The sequence below is a fragment of the Leucopleurus acutus genome (assembly GCF_964270905.1).
Source record: "Leucopleurus acutus genome assembly, chromosome: 13".
NCBI lineage: Eukaryota > Metazoa > Chordata > Mammalia > Artiodactyla > Delphinidae > Leucopleurus > Leucopleurus acutus.
Genome location: NC_139155.1, coordinates 65692366 through 65712844, shown reverse-complemented (window position 1 = coordinate 65712844; position 20479 = coordinate 65692366). Strand labels below are relative to the sequence as shown.

The following is a 20479-nucleotide window of genomic DNA, read 5'->3' as shown; positions in this document are numbered from 1 at the left end:
CACCACAGTGAAGAGTACCCCTTGCTCATGGCAACTAGAGAAAGCCCGCACACAGCAATGAAGACCCAATGCAGCCAAAAATAAAAAAAATAAAAAAAATAAAAGTAAAAACCAAAAAAACAAGTCAAAATTCTCAAGTTGAAAAGCATAGTAGCTGAAATGAAGACTTCACAAGAGGGGTTCAACAGCACAATTAAGATGGGAAAAGAGAGAATCAGTGAACTTGAAGATAAGAATTACTCAGGATAAAGAACAGAGGAGAAAAAACTGAAGAAAAAGGAACAAAACCTCAGAGACCTGCAATACAATATCAATCGATCAGACATGTAATTGGAGTCCCAGAAAGAGAAGAGAAAGAGGCAGAAAAAAATTTTTGAAGAAATAATAACTGAAAATATATCCTTTGCGGGAAAATGTTAATTTACAGATTCAAAATGCTTGACAAACACTAAATAGAATAAACACAAAGAAAACTACACATAGGTTTACATCACAGTCAAACTGCTAAAAGCAAAGATAAAGAGAAGATTTTGAAATTGGTAAAAGAAAAGCAACACATTACATGCAGGGAAACAATGATATAGTTAATAGACGACTTCTCATCAGATACAGTGGAGACCAGAAAACATCAGAATGACATAGTTGGATGCTGAATGGAAGAAAAAGCTGTCAACCGAGAATTCTATACCCAGCAAAAGTATTCTTTAAAAATGAAGATGAGGGGTTTCCCTGGCGGCGCAGTGCTTGAGAGTCCGCCTGCTGATGCAGGGGACATGGGTTCGTGCCCTGGTCCGGGAAGATCCCACATGCCGCGGAGCGGCTAGGCCCGTGAGCCATGGCCGCTGAGCGTGCGCGTCCGGAGCCTGTGCTCTGCAACAGAAGAGGCCACAACAGTGAGAGGCCCGCGTAGCGCAAAAAAAAAAAAAAAAAATGAAGATGAAATATATATAAATAGGGCTTCCCTGGTGGCGCAGTGGTTAAGAATCTGCCTGCCAATGCAGGGGACATGGGTTCGAGTCCTGGTCCAGGAAGATCCCACATGCTGCAGAGCAACTAAGCCTGTGCGCCACGACTACTGAAGCCCGTGCGCCTAGAGCCCCGTGCTCCACAACGGGAAAGGCCGCCACAATGAGGGGCCTGCGCACCGCAACAAAGAGTGGCCCCCACTCGCTGCAACTAGAGAGAGCCCACGCACAGTAACAAAGACCCAACGCAGCCAAAAATAAATTAAATAAATAAATTTAAAAAGAAAAGAAATATATATAAATATTGAATCATCATGTTGTACACCTGAAACCAATGTAAGGTGATAAGTCACTTATACTTCAATTAAAAAAAGAACTTATTGCAAAAAAATTTTTTTTGAAGGTTATTGGGTAGGTAAAAATTTCTTAGGACACAAAAACCACAAACCATAAAGGAAGAAATTGATATATTGGACTTCAAAGTAAAATTTTAAACTTTAACTCTTAGAAGTATATTTTTAAGAATGTGAAAAGTCAAGCTAGAGACTGGGAAGGAGTATTTGTAGAACATACTGACAGTAAAAGACTTATATCCTGAATATACATATTTTTTAAAACTCTTAAAGCTTAACAGCAAGAAGACATTTCACCAAAGAAAATATACAGATGGCAAATAATCACATGAAAAGATGTTCACTATCACTGACCGTTAGGAAAATGCTACTTAAAATCAGATCCCGTGCACACCCACTAGAATGGCTGAGATTAAAAGGACTGATGCTACCAAGAGCTGGAGAGGTTGTGGAGCCCCTGGGGCCCGTACCTTTCTGGAGGGAACGTTGGAAAACAGGTTGGCAGTTTCTTACCCAGTTACACCTTAGGATCTAGCCGTTCTGTTCCTGGGTGCGGCACTTCACCCCACCCCAGAGAAATGAAGACGCACGTCCACACACAGACTGATACAGGAAGTTTTAGTCCTAACAGACGAACCTAGAAATAATCTGAATTGGGACAGACAGCACGTGACATGGTACTAGGTGGCACTGAGGAGCCGTCGAGTGACAGCACGGGTGAGAAGCAGGATGTGGTACCAGGTGAAAGTAGCAGGACATAGAAGTGCACACACTCTTTTTTTTGGGGGGGTTGCATTTATTCTTTATTGATTATGGATACTTTCCTTACTAGCCATATGCATTAAAAGAAAATTGTGAACCAGTAAAATAAACCAGACAGAGAAACAAATATTGCATGATATTAATTATATGTGGAATCTTAAAAAAAAAATGTCGAACTCATAGAAACACACAACAGAATGGTGGTTGCCAGGGTTGGGTTGTGGAGGAAATAGGAAGGTCTGCTGGTCCCAAAGGGAAGTTCATGAGTGATTTGTGAGCAGGGACTCTGGTGGTTCTGTGACCATTCACACTGGTTTCCCCGGAGCTGTGTGACTCCATGGGTTTGAGCTCCAAGGAAGGCGAGTCTGGCGACAGCTGGTTTTCCAAGACTGACAGCTGGTTTTCCAAGACTGGGGTGGTGAGGGTCTTGGCCGCACGCCCTTGGGGGCTTAGCAGGGTGTTAGAAATGCCTTATATTTTGAACGTGGTGGTGATCACACAACTGTATACATTTTCCCAAACTCATCAAACTTTACACTTAAAATGGGATAATTTTACTGTATGTAAACCATGGCTCATAAAACTTAAAAACATACACTTGTGGAGAGGGCATTAAAATTGTGGAAGGCTTTGTCTGCCGTGCAGTCTAAAGCTTGCAGTTGTGAAGCCATAATCCCAGGAAAATCACCTCAGGTTGTGACGGATTTTGAGATAAAGTCTTTAAAGAAGTAATTAAGTTAAAATGAGGTCATTAGGGTGGGTCCTAATCCAGCATGACTTTGTGAGATGAGTATATTGGACACAGACATGTACAGAGGGAAGGATGAGCAGACGCAGCGGGGAGATGGTCTCAGCCAGCCGAGGAGACAGGCCTGGCATGCATCCTTCCTCACGGCCCCGCGAGAACCAGCCCCGGACACCGCGAGCTGCCAGCCCCCAGAGCTACAGGGCAATGCGTTTCTGTTGTGTGAGCCACTCTGTCGTACTTTTTGACGGCAGCCCTGGCAAACTAATATGAGTAGTGAGTGTGAAACAGCTTAGAGCCTGACTGAGAAGTCAGCCGTGTGTGGCAGCATATGATTAAGAACCAAATGAAGAGGAAATGAATAAAAGCTCCGGGTGTTTAGGAGGGGGCGTGTGGTCCCTGCCAAGCCCCCAGCTAAGGCTGCAGAAAGCAGATGGGATTTGCATGTGTGAGGTGGGGGAACAAGAGCACAGGAGCATAGTCGGGACTGGAGGTGGGATGGTATTCAGTTACCGCTGGTTTATTCACTGCCGTGAGCCAGGCACTGTGCTAGGAGCCAGGCATCTGATGAGCGAAGAGTGCACTCCCTGCCACCGGGCACACACAGCGTGAGATGGTGGAGGTAGAAATGAGCAGGGCGGTCTGGGGCACCAGCTCACACACAAGAGGCATTGGCGCAGAGGACCAGGTGCGAGAGCTGTGGAGTCAAGTTGTGTCTCCCTTGAGCCCTTGGTATATTCGTAGTATGTGATAAAAACATTTGATTTTGCTCTATGATTATTTCATGAAAGTGATTTGTCATCGTTTGACATATTCAATTAGCTGCATTTACTTCTGCTTTCCAAAGATTGAACAGGAAGCTAAATTCCAAGCTTCTTGAAGACAGCGGTTTTGCCTCTTCTTTCCTATTTCTCCCATCTTAACAGGGGTCCGTGTAATGCAAAGCGAGAGTCGGTGACCCTGCACCTGGTACTCCTGGGCCGCTCCCGCCATCAGCCGCATCTCCGTGACAGCCAGCACCTTGTGAGCGCTCTGCCTGACGGTGGCTTCTCCTGTTGCTCCTACAGGTAGTAACATTGCCCAAATATTTGAGGAAGAGGTTTGGTGGCTACTGGAACCAGTTCCTCCTCACTATTCTGTACTTATTCCTTTATATCTTCAGTAAGATCTCGGTGAGTTGTGTAAAAGCCAGCCCAAGGAAGAAAAACACAAAAAAATCGATAGGCAGGACTATGCTAGGTTTGTCGCAGCAGTTCACTCTGGGGCCTCATAAGTTACTTGTCAGCCTCTGCTGTCTAAGCTAAAGTGGAGAAAAAATAGCTTAATGATACACAGAATGAAAGGCAGAGGCATCTTCTTTGCCTCCCAAGCCTGGGTTACAGGCCCCTCCTGTGTGTTCCCAGAGAACGCTGGGCGTCATGTCATCAGGTGATGCCACTCCCCTGCTGGAAACAATCGAGGCACCCCACCACCCTTACAAGAGAACTGAACCTCGTGTTATGACCTGTGAAGCCTTCCTACCCTGGCCCTTCCTCTGGCCTCGTCTCCTCCCCTGTACTCGCCATGTCGTTTCTCAAATCCAGCAAGCTTATTCCCACTTGAAGCCCTTGACACCTGCTCTGTACTGTGTCTGGAATGTTCTTCCCCCAGATTTTTGAAATGTCACTTCCTGGGAGAGGCCCTCCTCGGATGTGCCCAGTCAGTCTCTACTCCATTACTGTTTCTGTTTCCTTTGTAATACACGCCACCATGTGAGAGAATTTATCTGTTTCCTTGCTTGTTATCTGTCTTCTCCACTCTCGTGCGAGCTTCTTGAGCCCCGGGCCCTTTCCTGGCTTGCTCCCTGCAATCCCCCTCTGCTGAGAACATGGTTAGCACATAAGGCACTTGACAGGTGTTTTTTTTGAATGACTGAATGAGTGTCACTTATCACACTGCATGGAAATTGCCTATTTGGTGACCTATCTCCTTCATTAAACATAAGGTACTTGAAGACAGTGACTGAGTTTTGGTAACCCTTGGATCTCCTGAACCCTGCCGAGTATCTACCACATGGCTGGTGCTCAGTAAACATTCGGTGTGTAAATGTTGGGTGTTGGGAGAACCTCTGCCCATTGTATCCCTGGCTGTGGAGACCAGAATACCAAAGCACGAGGTTAGCCAGTAAATGACGTGCAGGTGCTTCAGAGTCATTGTCAACGAAGCCTGGGGTTAACAAACCCAGCCCGCAGGCCAGTCGGACTAGTGATCTGCTTTGTACAGTCCTTGAGCTAAGAATGGTTTTTACAGTTTTAAAGAGTGGTAAAAAAACAGAAATGGTCTGTGTGTCACAAAGCCTACAGCATTTACCATCTTCCCTTTACAGAAAAAGCGTGCCAGTCCCTGATAAGCAGCCCCCTCGCCTTTCCCACTGGCGGAACTGCAGGAACAGCTCGCTCCCTGGGCACACTCCCCACTCTGAGGCTCCAAGGAGGGAGAGGCTAAGTTGCATTAACTTAGCCCAATGCTTAAAGGTCCTGACCTTGGCTGAACTCATGGGGCACCAGCTGTGTTGCCCAACAGAACTTGGGTAGACCTCACCCAGTGTCCACTAGGAATGGAGTGGACGTGCTGACTTCAGATAGCCTCTGAGGTCAGCGTCTTTATGGGACAGCTGTTGATAGAGCTGGAAATGAAAGTGCAGCCTGCTACGTTTGTACCCATTTCAGGTGGAGATCTGCGCTGGCGCCATGTTCATGAGGCTGGTTTTGGGGTTGGATGTTTACCTGGCCACCGTAGTCTTGCTGTCAGTTACTGGCATTTATGCCATCACAGGTGAAGTTACTCTAACCCCACAGGTATTTGTGTTGACACAAAAGCTCTACTTCTTAGTGAAGTCCTAAAGACATTGAGACAGGGATCTCCAGCTTTTGCATTTTCCCTGAGTCTGTAAGTCACATTGCTGAGGCCTGAAAGGGCCAAACACTGAAAATAATTGAGGCAGGGGTGCCCGAGTTGTGCCCTGCTCCTGGAAATCGTATCAGACTGGCAGGGGCTTTCCAAGAGGATTGACAGGGCCGGCAGTGTTTGGGGTGGGGCAGGCCTCACACTGAAGTCTGCTTGGTGAAGGGGTGAAGGAGCCGGAGCACAGAAAGGGACTGAGAGGAGGAGCTGCTTCAGGGCATCCCGATTACCTGCTAACCTGGTCAGGCCATCAGATGGGATCACTTAGGCAGACAATTCAAATTTGGAATGTTGATCCCGTCTTGGGCTAACGCTATGTAGCATGATACGTGGCATCATAACCTTGGGTAGTGGCAGCTCCCCATCAGCCACGCATCCACGAGGTGAACAGCTGTTCTCTACCCAGACAGCCATTCTGTTTTTCTCTTTCAGTACAGTATTCAATAAATTACATGAGATGGTCAACATTGTATTATAAAATAGGCTTTGTGTTAATGAATTTGCCCAACTGTAAGCTAATGTAAGTGTTCTGAGCACATTTAAGGCAGACCAGGCTAAGCTATGATGTTCAGTAGGTGAGATGTAGTAAATGCATTTTCGACTTAATAATATTTTCAGCTTACAATGGGCTTATCAGGATGTAACGCCATCATAAGTCAAGGAAGACCTGTATACTTTTTTGCTTAGGAAAACTACCAGATTTTCATTTATCCAAAATGGGAAGTAAAAGGAAATTGGGATATAAAAGAGCAAGATAAGAATCCAACAACAGATCATGAAGGCTGTTCAAGAGAGAAAACAGGGTGTATCTAGTCTAAGCATAAGCAGTTGTAAGGCCCACTGAGCTCAGGACGGAGGTGTGGGTGTGGAGACGAGCAGACCCGAGTGTGTGGACCAGGCATGCAGAGTAACTTCCCACAGAGTCAGGCGTGGCTCTCCTTTCCCTTTCTCTTGCCTATTCAGGTGGTTTTGCGGCTGCAGTTTATACTGATATCTTACATGCTGGCATTGTAGTTCTGGGCTCAGTCTTGTTAATGGGCTATGGTAAGTAAATCTGGAGAGCAGTGGGCACTGTGGGTGGACTCTTTGAATCTGACAGCTGTCTGGGGCCATTTCAGCACCTTCCTCTCACAGATGAGACCGAGGCCCTCAGAACCCACGAGCGTTGTCTAAGGTCATGCCCGCGTCAGGAGAAGGAGGAGTTGAGGAGTAGGAGGGGTGATGACAAACTCAAGCACTTTGAACAGCAGTCAAGAGTGGCCCACCGCACTCATCCCCACTCTGTGCCTCTGTCCATGTTCTTCCTCTCCAGTCAGAAGCCCCTCTCCCTTTTGTCCACTCAGTTAAATCCATCTCTCAGGGTCAACAGAAGATCCACCCCTGAGTGTGTGATTCCATGATTGTTCTACCTCTACGTCTTTGTTCTCTGGACTTGTATCACTACCACACAACGTGACTTTTTTTTTTTGATGGTACATACCTTGATTGTTCATTGTGTCACATAAATAAGTCATACCCCCCAGGTCCAAACCTTCTTAAGAACCAGAGCCATTGTATCCTTCACACAATGAGTCTGATGCACATGGTAGGTGCTTAGTGAGTAAGACGAATGAAAATAATAGCTGATATAAATTGAGAATCAGGTACCATGCAGGCATTTATCTGTATTGCCTCATTAAATGATCACAGTCATCATGAGGCATAACTACTTTTATTATCCTCATTTTACTGATGAGGAAGCTGAGTTACTCAGTTAAGTAACTTGTTCATGAAACACACCAAGAGTAGAGCTCAGAGCTGGGTCCCTCTAACACCGAAGCCCCCGATATTTGAATAGCATATTACTGTACCTGTAGTGACAATTACACTCACCTTCAAGTGGAGGTTTCCTCCCACTAGCTAGGAGTAGCCTTAGTGAGGTTGGCGGTACCCACTGTTCCATGAGTCAGAGATTGGTCTTGCAGAAACCTAGAAGGAAAAGCTCTTGGCTCAGGTATGGAAAAATTATTGAAATGATATGCTAGTTCAGTTGAAGGGTTATGGTTCCATAGAGCATGTTGTTGAGCCTCATGGAAGGAGAACAGATAGACTCACACAGAATCACAAACCTCAGTCTTACCATTCAGTAAGCATTAGTGCTCCATGAAGTATACTCAATGCTGTGTTGCTGGGACACAAAATACGTGTCAGGCATGCTCCAAGGAATTTTGTAATGAGCTGGGAAACAATCACTGATTTGAGTGACACAACTATAAACTATAAAACTGTCTAAGCCATTGTGTTTGCTTAATGTTAATGGTAAATATCAACTTCATTAAAACTTGCCAAGACCATCCCAATACTTGAGAATGATATCCAATTAAACTTTAGGGGCAGGTGGAATATTCCATTTAATTTTAGCAATTATATCTCTAAATAATTATATATCATTTACTGTTATAGACTGAATATTTGTATCCCCCCAAAATTCATAAGTTGAAATCCTAACCTCCAATATGATGGTATTGGGAGTTGGGGCCTTTGGGAGGCGGTTAGGTCATGAGGGAAGAACCTTCACGAATGGCATTAGTGCCCTTATAAAAGAGACCCCAGAGAGCTCCCTTGACCCTTCTGCCACATGAGGACACAGTGAGAAGATGGCCAACACCCTGTCAGCCAGCACCTTGATCTTGGACTTCCCAGCCTCCAGAACTGTGGGAAGTAAGCCATTCACTATATGGTATTTTGTTATAGCAGCCCGAACAGACTAAGACATTTTCTGAGAAATTTAATGGGATTTTCTTTTTACCAGAGTATTCATGCTAGTTCTTTTGATAAGTAAACTATTTGGGAGAGGCGTTGTTTTCCTTTAAAAATATACAAGAACTTGCACATCCAAGTGAATGTTGCCTTCAAACAAGTCACCGTGGGAACCTGTGCACATACAATTTTATTTTTTTATTTCTAATTTTTAGGTAAATTTTAGGTAAGGTAAACAAAACAAAAGGGTACACAGTGAAATATTTACCACCCTCAGTTTCATAATTTGACTCCCCAGAGCCAACCAGTATCATAAATTTTGTGTACATCCTTCCAGAGACAGTCTTCATATGTACAAGCAAACCTTGGAGATATTGTGGGTTTGGTTCCAGACTACAGCAATGAAGCAAATACCACAATAAAGCAAGTCACATGAATTTTTTGGTTTCCCAGTGCATATAAACTTATGTTTACACTATACCGTAGTCTGTTAAGTGTACAATAGCATTATGTCTAAAAACAAGGCACATACCTTAATTTTAAAATAATGCTGTTGGAAAAATGGCACTTATAGACTTGATTGTTTCAGGGTTGCCACAGACCTTCAATTTGTAAAAAAAAAAAACAACCAAAAAAACCACATGGTATCTGCAAAGTGCAGTAAAGCAAAACACAATAAAATGAGATATGCCTGTACAAATATTTTTTTTTCTCTGTGAGATATATATCTTAATAGAATCAGAACATTTTAAAGCCTGTTTTTCCACCACTGAAACTGTATCTTAGGCAAATTTCTATATCAGCAAATAGAGATCTACTGCATCTTTTCTGCTTTTGTATTTTTAATAAACTTTTTATTGAAAAGTGCACAAATCAAAGTGGATAGCTAGATGAAGTATCACAAAGTGAACCCAGGTCAAGAAGTTGTCTTTTTGTTTCCTTTTCCAAACTTTATACTTTCGTTTCTTTTTCTTGCCTTATTACACTGGCCAGGACCTTTAGTACAGTATTGAAGACAAGAAGTCCTCCTTGTCTCATTCCCAATTTAGAGGGAAAGCTTTGAATATTTCACCATTAAATAAAATGTTTGCTGTCAATTTTTTGTAGATATTTTTTGTCATACTAACAAAGTTCCCTTCTATTCCTAGTTTACTAAGATTGTTTATCATGAGCAGGTTTTGAATTGTATCAAATGTTTTTCCACATTACTGAGGTGATTATATTATTTTTCTCCTTTTTCTTTTAACACAGTTAATTACATTGACTTGGTTTTGAGTGTTAACCTTGCATTCCTGGATTTGTCAAGAGATACCTCAATTTCCTCTCCAAAGTGGCAATTTTAACTTATATTCTCAGAAATGTATGAGAATATGTGTTTCTTAACCTCCCAGCCAACACTTGATGTTTTTGTGGTTTTTTTTAATTTTTAAAAAAGTTTTATTTATTTATTTTTGGCTGCATTGGGTCTTCGTTGCTGTGTACGGGCTTTCTCTCTAGTTGGCAGTGAGCGGGGGCTACTCTTCATTGTGGCACGTGGGCTTCTCATTGCAGTGGCTTCTCTTGTTGCAGAGCACAGGCTCTAGGTGTGCAGGTTTCAGTAGTTATGGCACATGGGCTCAGTAGTTGTGACTCGCAGGCTCTAGAGAACAGGCTCAGTAGTTGTGGCTCACGGGCTTAGTTGCTCCGTGGCATGTGGGATCTTCCCAGACCAGGGCTTGAACCCGTCTCCCCTGCATTGGCAGGCGGATTCTTAACCACTGCGCCACCAGGGAAGCCCAACACTTGATGTTTTAAGACTTTAAAAAAATATGCCCAGTAGGTGAAACGGGAAAAACAAGTATCTCATTTTTGTTTTAATTAGAAGTTTCCAGACACTGGTGAGGTTGAGCATCTTTTCATATACTTAGTGGACATTTGTATTTCCTCCTTTGTGGATTACATGTTCATATTCTCTACCACATTTCTTTCCAATAGTTTCCCTTGGCTATTGATGTGTGAGTCCTTCATACGTGATGCAAATCTCTTCTTTTATTCTAACAAATTTTTAACTTGATTTCAGTCATATAAATTTAAAATTTTGAAGTCAAATTTGTCAGCCTTCCTTTTCCTTTGTGTCTTGTTGAAGAATGTACTACTCCCTAACCCAAGTTCATAAAGATACTCTCCTGTTTTCTTCTAATAACTTTGTGGCTTTGTAGTTCACCTTTTTAAAATCCACATGGAATTCGTTTTTAGAAGTGCCATGAGGTGTCTTATTCATTTCATAGTCATTTGGTATATTTTCATTGACTAGTCTTGACTCCATATGATTCTGAACCCATTTCAAAAATCAAGTCTATATCAAAGGAACATGGTTTAATATGCCCAAATAAAAGATTTTTAGTTAAGTAGGTGGAATTATGTGTTTTAGTGCCTTTTAAAAATATTTCTCGGGCTTCCCTGGTGGCGCAGTGGTTAAGAATCCGCCTGCCAATGCAGGGGACATGGGTTCGAGCCCTGGGCTGGGAAGATCCCACATGCCGCGGAGCAGCTAAGCACATGCACCAGAACTACTTAGCCTGCTCTCTAGAGCCCGTGAGCCACAACTACTGAAGCCCGCGCACCTAGAGCCCGTGCTCTGCAATAAGAGAAGCCACCGCAATGAGAAGCCCGCGTGCAGCACCAAAGACCCAACTCAGCCAAAAATAAATAAAATTTTCTTTAATGTTGAGATTTTACACCACTTAGGATATTGAGGGAGAAATGCTATAGGCTCTGAAGAGAATTCCAGATATGAAGTTTCATAAATGTTCTGCTGGAATTGCAGGAAAATGAATATTAATTTTTGATTTAGTCGAGATTCTTCAAATAACTTGAAATAGAACTTTAGTTCCAAACTAGTATAAGCAAATAAGTACTTCCTTGGCTCACCTAAGTGAAAATTCCAGGGCCGTCTTACTTTTGAGCATGGCTCGATCCAGCCTTCTGCATGAGCCAGGTAGACAAAAGAGCTTTAAACTGCCATCCTAGCTTAGAACCCCAAAGCAAAGAAGCAGGCTTTTTTGGTGCCTTAAGCAGAAGACTCCTGGGACAAGCTCTGATTAGCCGGGCTTGGGTCCCAAGTCCATTCCTGTTACATCAGCTGCCCAGGTGATGGGGAATATTGGCCAGGCCTGGGTCACGTGCCAGATCGGAATGAGTGGTAGGTAGTTTGACGAGGCCCACGTAACTCATATAGGGCGGGATGCAGCTGGAAGAGGGGTTCTGTCCCCAGAAGCAGGAGGATGGGGTGCCAGGCATACGACCACCAGTGTCCACTGCACTCTTCTTTTTCTTTGGAGGAGATGGTGTCTTTTCTTAGGTACATACAGTCTTGGCTATTTGCCAGTCCATTGTGTCTCACTTTGCAATCTTGGCTCTTCAGACGTGTGTTATTGTGCAGTTTAAGGTACTGACCAACTGTATGGTGTTTTCAAGCCTTTAAGGAGGTGGGAGGATACCAGGAACTGCAGCATAAGTACATGGATGCTAAGCCCACCCTCATCTGTGAAGGAAACTGGACCGCCCAGCCAGAATGCTTCATTCCTCGTCTGGATTCTTTCCATATCTTCCGAGATCCCACCACTGGAGACATCCCCTGGCCTGGAGTCATCTTTGGCATCTCCACCCTCTCCTTGTACTACTGGTGCACTGACCAGGTAATCAAATGCGCTGCGCTGACGGGCCTGCACTGGGGCCTGGGGGTTGGGGGTCTCTGCAGTCTCTGCAGCCACAGGCAGGCTTCCCTCCCAGCCTTGTGTAATACCCAAATGTAGTGCAGGACCACGTTCTGTCTGAAAGGGGTCTCTCGGGACTTCCCTGGTGGTCCAGTGATTAAGACTTCACCTTCCAATGCAGTGGGTGCGGGTTCGATCCCTGGTCAGGGTGCTAAGATCCCACATGCCTCACGACCAAAAAACCAAAATACAGAACAGAAGCAATATTGTAACAAGTTCAATAAAGACTTTAAAAATGGTGCACATCAAAAAAATCTTTAAAAAAATAAAAGAGGTTCCCCCTCCAGTCCTGTCTATAACAGAGCACTTGTTTTCATTTTTTCCTCCCTCTCATTATCTACAAAGCACAATGTTTGCACATGAAAAATATGTCAGTTCTCCCAAATTGAGTCTAGAAATTAAATACCACTAATCAGTATTTCAGTTGGATTTTTTAAGGACTCAAGCTTATTCTAAAAGTTATATGGCTCTCTATCAATGGTTGTTAATGAAATAAACTGTGAAATATTCATACAGTGGAAGGCCAATATAGAAATAAAAAGGAAGTACAGCTACACACCATAGCATGGATGAATCTTTAAAGCATTATACCAAATAAAAGAATCTAAACACAGAAGACTAGGTGCTGTGTGATTACATTTATATAAAGCGTAACACAGGCAATGCTAAGTTATGTTGTTTAGGTATACACAATTACGTAGCAAAAAATTGTAAAGAAAAAGCAAGGAGGAAATAAAATAGTCATTAAAGCGATCATTTCTGAAGCAAGGGAGAGGGTTGAGGTTAAAAAGAGGCACATATAACGGTGTTGTTCACAATCGTTAAAAAGTGGAAACAACCCAAATATCCACCAACGAATGAATGAATAAACAAAATGTGTATCCATGTGTTGGAATATTATTCAGCCATAGAAAGGAATGAGTACAGATACATGCTACACCTTGGATTAACCTCGAAAACATCATGCTAAGTGAAAGAAGCCAGACACACAAGGTCACCTATTGTATGATTCCTTTTATATGAAATATCCAGAACAGGCAAATCCATGGAGACAGAAATCCGATTAGTGCTTCCCCAGGGGAGGAGGGATGGAGAGTGGCTGCTTCATGGGCCTGGGTGTTCTTCTGGGTGATGAAGAAGCTGTGATGCTGGAGAGAGGTGGCTGTGATGCAACACTGGGGATGTACTAAATGCTACAGAATTGTTCACTTTAAAATGGTTAATTACATGTTATGTGAATTTCACCTCAATTGTTTAAAAGAGCCATAGAGAGAGGCTTCTGGGGTACCTCAATGTTGCTCCTCTTTTCTTTTTTTTTTTTATTTTGTTCCACCACCATCAGTGAGTTTTTTCATACATTTCTAAATCAATTAGATTCTTTGTTGCATTCTGTATGCCAGCCTTTGAGTGTTGCACCTCTTGACTTGGTGTTTCCATGGTGCGCTCTGTAATGTGCTACACCATGTTCGTGTGTTATAGCACAATAAAAAGGTTTTAAACCTTTTGTGGAAGGAGAAGATGCCACAAATAGCTAACCCAAGTTTGAAAATGAAGAACAAAGGGGGAGAACTTGCCCGACCAGATATTTAAACTTTGACAAAGTCGCAGTAATACAAGCAGTTTGAAATTCCCAGGAATAGACATATAGACTAACAGAACAGAATAAAGAGCTCAGAGACAGACTCATGTACTTATAGGAATTTAATGTGTTCAAGGAGGCTCCACAAAGCAACAGCAGAGATACATACTCTTCCATGTTGTTAAAAAAAAAAAAAAAAAAAAAAACCCAGCTTACTATTTGGAATAACAAAGCTTCATCCCCACCTGACACTTACACAGAAGTGGACTTCAGATGAATTAAAGACTTAAACGTGGAAAGTAAACCTGTACTACAATAAGGCGAGGTAATGCTAGTGAATACTTTTGAGTTGGGGGGAGTGTAAATCATATCGGTTTGATCACATTACACATAGGCCTTTTTAACAAAGATGCTCTAGACAAAGTTGATGGATGACGGGCTAGAGAAGAATATCAGAATGTTTATAATGAACAGGAGACTAATAGCAAATCCACAAGAAAAAGGAGCTCCAATAGCCATGCAGGCAAAAGATAATGAGAGACAATTTGTAGAAAAGGAAATGCAAACAAACGTAAATGCTAACAAGCATATAACCCAGCATTATCAGGGAAGTGCAATTTAAAACCACAATGAGACTGGCAAAAATTAGAAAGCTTGATGATGTCAACTGTTGAGGAGGACACGGACGTTCAGGAATCCTCTTGCATTTCTGGTGAGAGTGCAAACGGGGCATGTTTTCTGGAGGGTGATCTGGCAATGCTGAATAAAGTCAAATATGTTGTACTCTGTGACCAATTGGTGATGTTCCTCAGAAACTACCCAAAACTCCTCATCCAAGTTCATAAGGGACCATATGTGAGGCCTTGATCACAGTGTTGATTGTGCTAGGTACTGAAGTGGGTGGATGAGATGGGGGTGGGGTGGGAGTGGGGGATACCACTGAGGGCTGCTGTGCCTCCGTGAGAAGCCGTGGAGCCACCATACAAGGAGTGGCACTGATGGAGCTTTACCATGTGCTGAGCGGAGGACCAGGAAACAAGATGAGGCCCAGAGCCCAGCACACGGGCGTGATCTGTAATGCAGCCACAGTGTTGTTATTTGTATTCTTCCCCTCTGCTTATTATGTGTCTAATTATACTGCTTTATGTCAATGACAAGAAAAGTCTTTCTGTAAAAATTAGAAAACAGGGTGGAATCAAACCACCACAACCAAGAAACCCTTCCATCAGAAATGATCAGTTAGATTTCAAACTCAAACTTCTGGAAATGAAAAATATTCTTACTGAAATGTAAAACTGAGTAACTGTTAGAATAACAGATTAAACATAGCTGAAGGAAAAAAGTGGTAACCTAGAAGAGAGAACTGAAGAACTTGCCCAGAAAGCAGAAAAATGGAAAGTGTGAAAGAGAGACAAAGTGACATGGAAGACAGGATTAAAATACATCCTATTGGAGTTCCAGGAGAAAAGGGGAGAAGCAATATTTGAAGAGAAAGTGGCTGAGAATTTTTACAGCTGTTGAAAGAACAGGACTCATCAGATTCAGGAATCACAGTGAATCCCAAGCAAATCTACACAAAGTCACCTCCTGATGAAGTTTCAGAACATGAAAGACGAAGAGGAGACTGAAAGCCACCTGAGAGAAAAGATCCCTTGTAGAAGAAGACAGGTACACCCCCAACAGTCTGCTCAGCAGCAGCAGTGGAACCCAAGGGAGAGGAGTAAACTTTTCAAGGTACTGAGGAAAATGTCCACTTTCAATTACGTGCCCAGCTAAGTATTACTCGGTAGCAAGGGCAAAATAAAGGCATAACCTTCCCTAGAGACTGAATGACGTGCATAAAGAAAAAGGAGGTCCTGGTGAGCAGGAGGGACAGTTAGAGAAGCCGGCCGGGACGTGCGCAGATCTGAAGCATTGGCTGAAAATCACCATAATTCTGCACACAGGAAGTAACACAGGACAGAGCTAAAATATCGGACCATAGTTAGAGTTAAATCTGTTTGTGGACCTTAAATTGTTCAGAAGGGCACAGATACTGATTTACTTTAGACCTGAAGTTGTATCCATGTTAAAATTTTAAGGGTAATTATTAAAAGCATAGAAGTAGAATCTCTAGCTTCCTAACTAGTAAAGAAAATGATTTAAGAAAGAATTTTAATTGAAAAAGAGACAAACTGACCAAAGGAAAATTGTTTTCCTTTGGCCCACTACCATCTTTAAACAAGAATTCGTCCCTTGCCCCGCTTTGTAATATATGACAACCTATGAAAGTGCTTAGGGCTTTCTGCGTGGAATGATTTCATGCCCCTACGACTATCCTGTCCTCAGAATAAGAGTTGGCTTCTGGGGCTTCCCTGGTGGCACAGTGGTTGAGAGTCCGCCTGCCGATGCAGGGGACACGGGTTTGTGCCCCGGTCCGGGAAGATCCCACATGCCGCGGAGCGGCTGGGCCCGTGAGCCATGGCCGCTGAGCCTGCGCGTCCGGAGCCTGTGCTCCACAACGGGAGAGTCCATAACAGTGAGAGGCCCGCGTACCGCAAAAAAAAAAAAAAAAAAAAAAGAGTTGGCTTCTGCTCTGGCCCTGTTCCTTCATCCCCTCCCTTAGAGACCATCTCTTCTGTGTGCAGAGCTAAGCAAAGACCAGGAAGTGCAGCCTGGCTGCCCACCTGCTCAGCAGAGACCCCCAGGCACCTAGAGGCTGTCAGCAGGATGCCCACAGGCCCACTGAGAAGCAGTGCCTGCTTACATGAGGCAGGACCACCTTGGGGTTCTTCCTCCTATTAATAAATAATGCATGTGGGAAAGAAAGAAAGCATTAAAGAAGAACATGAAAATCCTACCTGTCAATCCTACCATCCCAGGATTAACCTCTATTGTCATGTTGGTTTATTCCTGTGGACTTTTTCTAGGTATAGAGTCAAGGTGTGTGTGCTATTGTATCCCGTGCCTTTTTGTTACTGTCACGCTATGAGCATTTTTCACATTATTTAAATATTCTTTGAGAATGTAATTTTAATGCATACAGAGTACTGCATTGTCTTGATGCACTGGACCATGTCTTTATGTTCTTTCTTAAGTGCTTCTCCATCTGCCCGCTACACCATTCTGCTCGGGCTGAGTGCACACCGCCTCTTACAGCAGGAACACCGTGAAAGGGGGCGTGAAGCACCTCCCAGGAGACTTTGCATGTTAAGGTCTACACTGGTTCATTTCCACTTGGGCAAGTGAAGCTGGTCCCAGTTCTAAACACTCATTTGTTACCGGGGACCAACCTGTGCTTGGATTGTTGTCACAAGGGCAGAGACGGTCTGTGGCCTCTAGAAGGGAGTCTCATCCTTGCCAGGGGACAGCTTGTAAGCACTGTGCTGCTGATTGGTGTGCACTGCTAGCAATGAGGCCAAGGTCAGGCCACCCTCCTCCCCTCTGGTAGCTGTGCACTGAGCAAAACGTGTGCATCGGTCACACGTGCCTCCTCTGGCCCTGCATGCCCGGAGACACCTGGGTGATTGGGGTGAGCAGTGGGCACCCCCTCCGAGGGCACACCCTACTGCTACTGCAGGTCACAGTTGTCCTATCTGTGCCGAGGCAGCCCGGGCTTGATACCCTCTGAGAAAGCCCCCCCCCGCCCCCCCCAACCTGTGTTTCCTCGACAGATTTTTGTCCAGGGCTGCCGGGCAGGGAAGAACGTGTCTCATGTGAAAGGCGGCTGTGTCTTGTGTGGGTACCTGAAGCTGCTGCCCATCAGCATAGGGATGCCAGGGATGATCAGCCGCGTCCTGTACACAGGTAATTCTTGCTCTGCTGTGTTCACACTGATCTTCTTCTCCTCTCTCAGGCATCTACATCTAGGGAGCATGGGGTTATCAGGTCTCCTGCTGGGGAGACTGCTGGGGTTGAGGTGCCCCAGATTGCTTTCTTGGGAGCTCATGGATTTAGATTAGGGATGTGGCTGAGCAGAAGTCTGGCAGGGACCGTGGATGTAGGTGGCAAGAGAGGAATTGCAGAGAGACGAGTTCAGGCGGAGATGAGCCAGCCGATGCTCCCTGCAGTGGCCGGTCTCTGCGTGGCGTTGAGGCGTGGTCCATGGGGAGGTCAGCTGTTCCCCCTGCACTGCAGACACCGTACTGCAGGCACTCCTGGGTGCCAGGCATTGTGCTCGGATGTGACCAATGCCGTCACTGCTCTCACAGCCCCAGGTGTGGCACGTCGATGGAACCCCCAAAGTGGGTCTAGCCCTGACGTCCACGTTCTTTCTGTTAAGTGCTATGAGAACGTCCCTGCTGCACTTAATTGAGCTGTCATAATTTCGTGGATGTCCCTCATCCCCGTTGCAGCCTCGTTTTACTGCCTTTAGGTGTACTGCCTCTCGGTACCAGATTTGTTTATTCATTAAACCTTTATGGAGCACATACTCAGATGGTGCAGCCACATGGACAAAGCAGGCGGCTTCCACAGTCTTCTGCCTCAGTGCTTGACAAGGCCAAGCAGAGAGTGAAGCACTTTTTATTGTGAAGCCACATGTGCAGTAGACGTCTCTAACCCTAATCCATCCTCAGTCTGCCTCTTTTTTAATCCTGATCCCTTTCCAGTTTCAACAGAGAGGAGCGCTCCGTTCCAACATCCCAGGTTTGGTCTTTGGCTGTCAGGCAGCCCTTTCTGGGGTCTCTTAGGTGGTGCCTCCTCGTAGGTTAGAAATAGGCCTCTGTGCTTGCTAGGACCCCAGAGTCGCCTGTGCTTGGCGGTTCTGCCTCCCCAGCCCCACTTCACCTCACAGCCCACCCCACCCACTGGGCGAAACCACATGTCTCTTGGCCTCTAGAAGTGGCTGAGGGAGGAGCGAGAAGAGCGGGCCTCAGGAAGCCACACGCCCCCAGCTTCTGACCACCAGGTGAATAGAGTTGGTGGGCTGCCCTTGGGAGAGCCGTCAGGGTGGGGAGGGGCCCAGGACCACTTGTCCCCCATCCTCAGAAATGGCCAGACTCACAGACTGTTTACACACACTCATAGAGAGCGGTTTGGCACAAAAGCTCCGCACCTGCCCACATTCCTGGGAGAACATACTTTTCCAGTAACCCAAACGTTCCTGGTCCTAGATTCTGGGTCTCTCCCATGGCCAGAACCGGGGGCCAGACACCCACACGGTGTGATTCTGCCAGTCAGGTTTTCCTTGGGGGCCACTGTATTAGTTGAGGCTCTTGAGTGAAAATGACGTGCACTTTTAGCTCCTCTTTCCTCCGAGCTGGTGTCCTCTCAGTCTGTCTGATGGCAGATGACCACCAGCAGCACCAGCCTTCCACCCTCCAGCCCAACGACCCCCAGAAAGAGTGTTTCCTTTTCGCCCTCCCAGCAGAAATCCCAGGGGAGTCCCGTGAGCTCACTTGGGTGACAGGGACCAGTCATTGTGGCCAAGGGGAAGGTGTTTCCAGAATGGCCAGGTGGCCCCTGGGCTCCTCCCAAATCATGCCGAAGGAGACTGAGGGCCTGCTCGCAGGGCAGGGGGAGGGAGAGCAGGCAGAGGAAAAGCTGACCCCCTTAGTTTTCCTGACGCCCCAGTGAAACCCCTTGCTCTCCATGTAAACCCAGGCCCTTCCTGCCTCTTCCTAGTCTACGTTGATTCGTTGTTTTGGTTTTTTTCTCAGATGGTAAATTTTAATCTGTTATTTAAGCTCTTGAAGGCCTATCACATTCCCTCCTTTACTTCCCTTTCTCCAAATTTCTCCCCAAGTACTCTGAAATAACATCCCTACGGGGCTAAGGGAGTAAGGTCATGAGTGGCCCACCCATCAGTGTATGGATGAATCATCGTTTGCTTTCCTGACACCTGGCTGGGATCATTGAAAGGCTTGTCGAGGTCACAGGGCTTGCTGTGGGCCAAGCAGTGAACTGGCAGAAGCACCGACCCGCTGACTCCTGGGGCCTGACCCCCAGCTCCTGACGCACGTGTGGGGTCACGAATTGGAGACGAAGAATCTGCCATCCACACACCGTTCCTAATTTGCTTCCCGTTCCCTGAGCTCAGATTTTAGTGCTCAGGGGCCACATGCTGGTGTGACCCTTGTCTCTCTTTGCAGATTAAGTGGCGTGTGTTGTGCCTTCAGAGTGTGAAAAGTACTGTGGCGCCAGAACTGGCTGCAGCCCTCTCGCCTACCCCGTGCTGGTGGTGGAGCTGCTGCCCAGTGGTAAGAAGTGGAGCCGCCTCCAGGGCTGTGAGTGGACGGTCAGGAGTGAGGGCCCCGGTGGAAGCGTAGGCTGTGGGAGGGGCCCTTGGCATCCCGGGAGCCTTGTGGCCTCCTCTTCCTTTCTCTCTCTCTCTCTCTCTCTCTCTCTCTTTTTCTCTCTCTGTCTCTTTCTTTCTCTTTCTCTCTCGGGCACGCGCTCAGGCCCAGCCTCTGCTCGCCTTTTGCATGGTCCCCTCCCTGCAGAACCCACGCCTCTGCTCCTCACTGCCGCAGATGGGCGCTCGGCGTTGTTCTAGTCTGTGGGGACAAAGAGGGGAGCAAGACCGCATCCTGCTCTCAAGGAGTTCAGTCCAGTGGGACAGGCAGGGGCATGGCTTTCGTCTCACCCACTTCGCCACATCCCAGGGAAACGGGCAAACAAACAGTACAGTCTTTTTAAATTCCGTATTAGCTCTGAGG

At 45.5% G+C, this 20479-nt stretch overlaps 1 protein-coding gene across 1 annotated transcript in view; it reads left to right on the top strand.

The window, feature by feature from the left end:
• The window catches only part of LOC309970978 (sodium/glucose cotransporter 1-like), a gene marked incomplete at both ends in the record, with an annotated part of 62053 nt that overhangs the window by 21327 nt on the left and 20247 nt on the right, over nt 1-20479 (top strand). Inside the window, 7 exon segments of the mRNA XM_082853739.1 lie at nt 3893-3997; nt 5534-5639; nt 6732-6812; nt 11964-12184; nt 17495-17627; nt 19913-19914; nt 19918-20047. Coding sequence (XP_082709865.1) covers nt 3893-3997; nt 5534-5639; nt 6732-6812; nt 11964-12184; nt 17495-17627; nt 19913-19914; nt 19918-20047 — 778 coding nt within the window.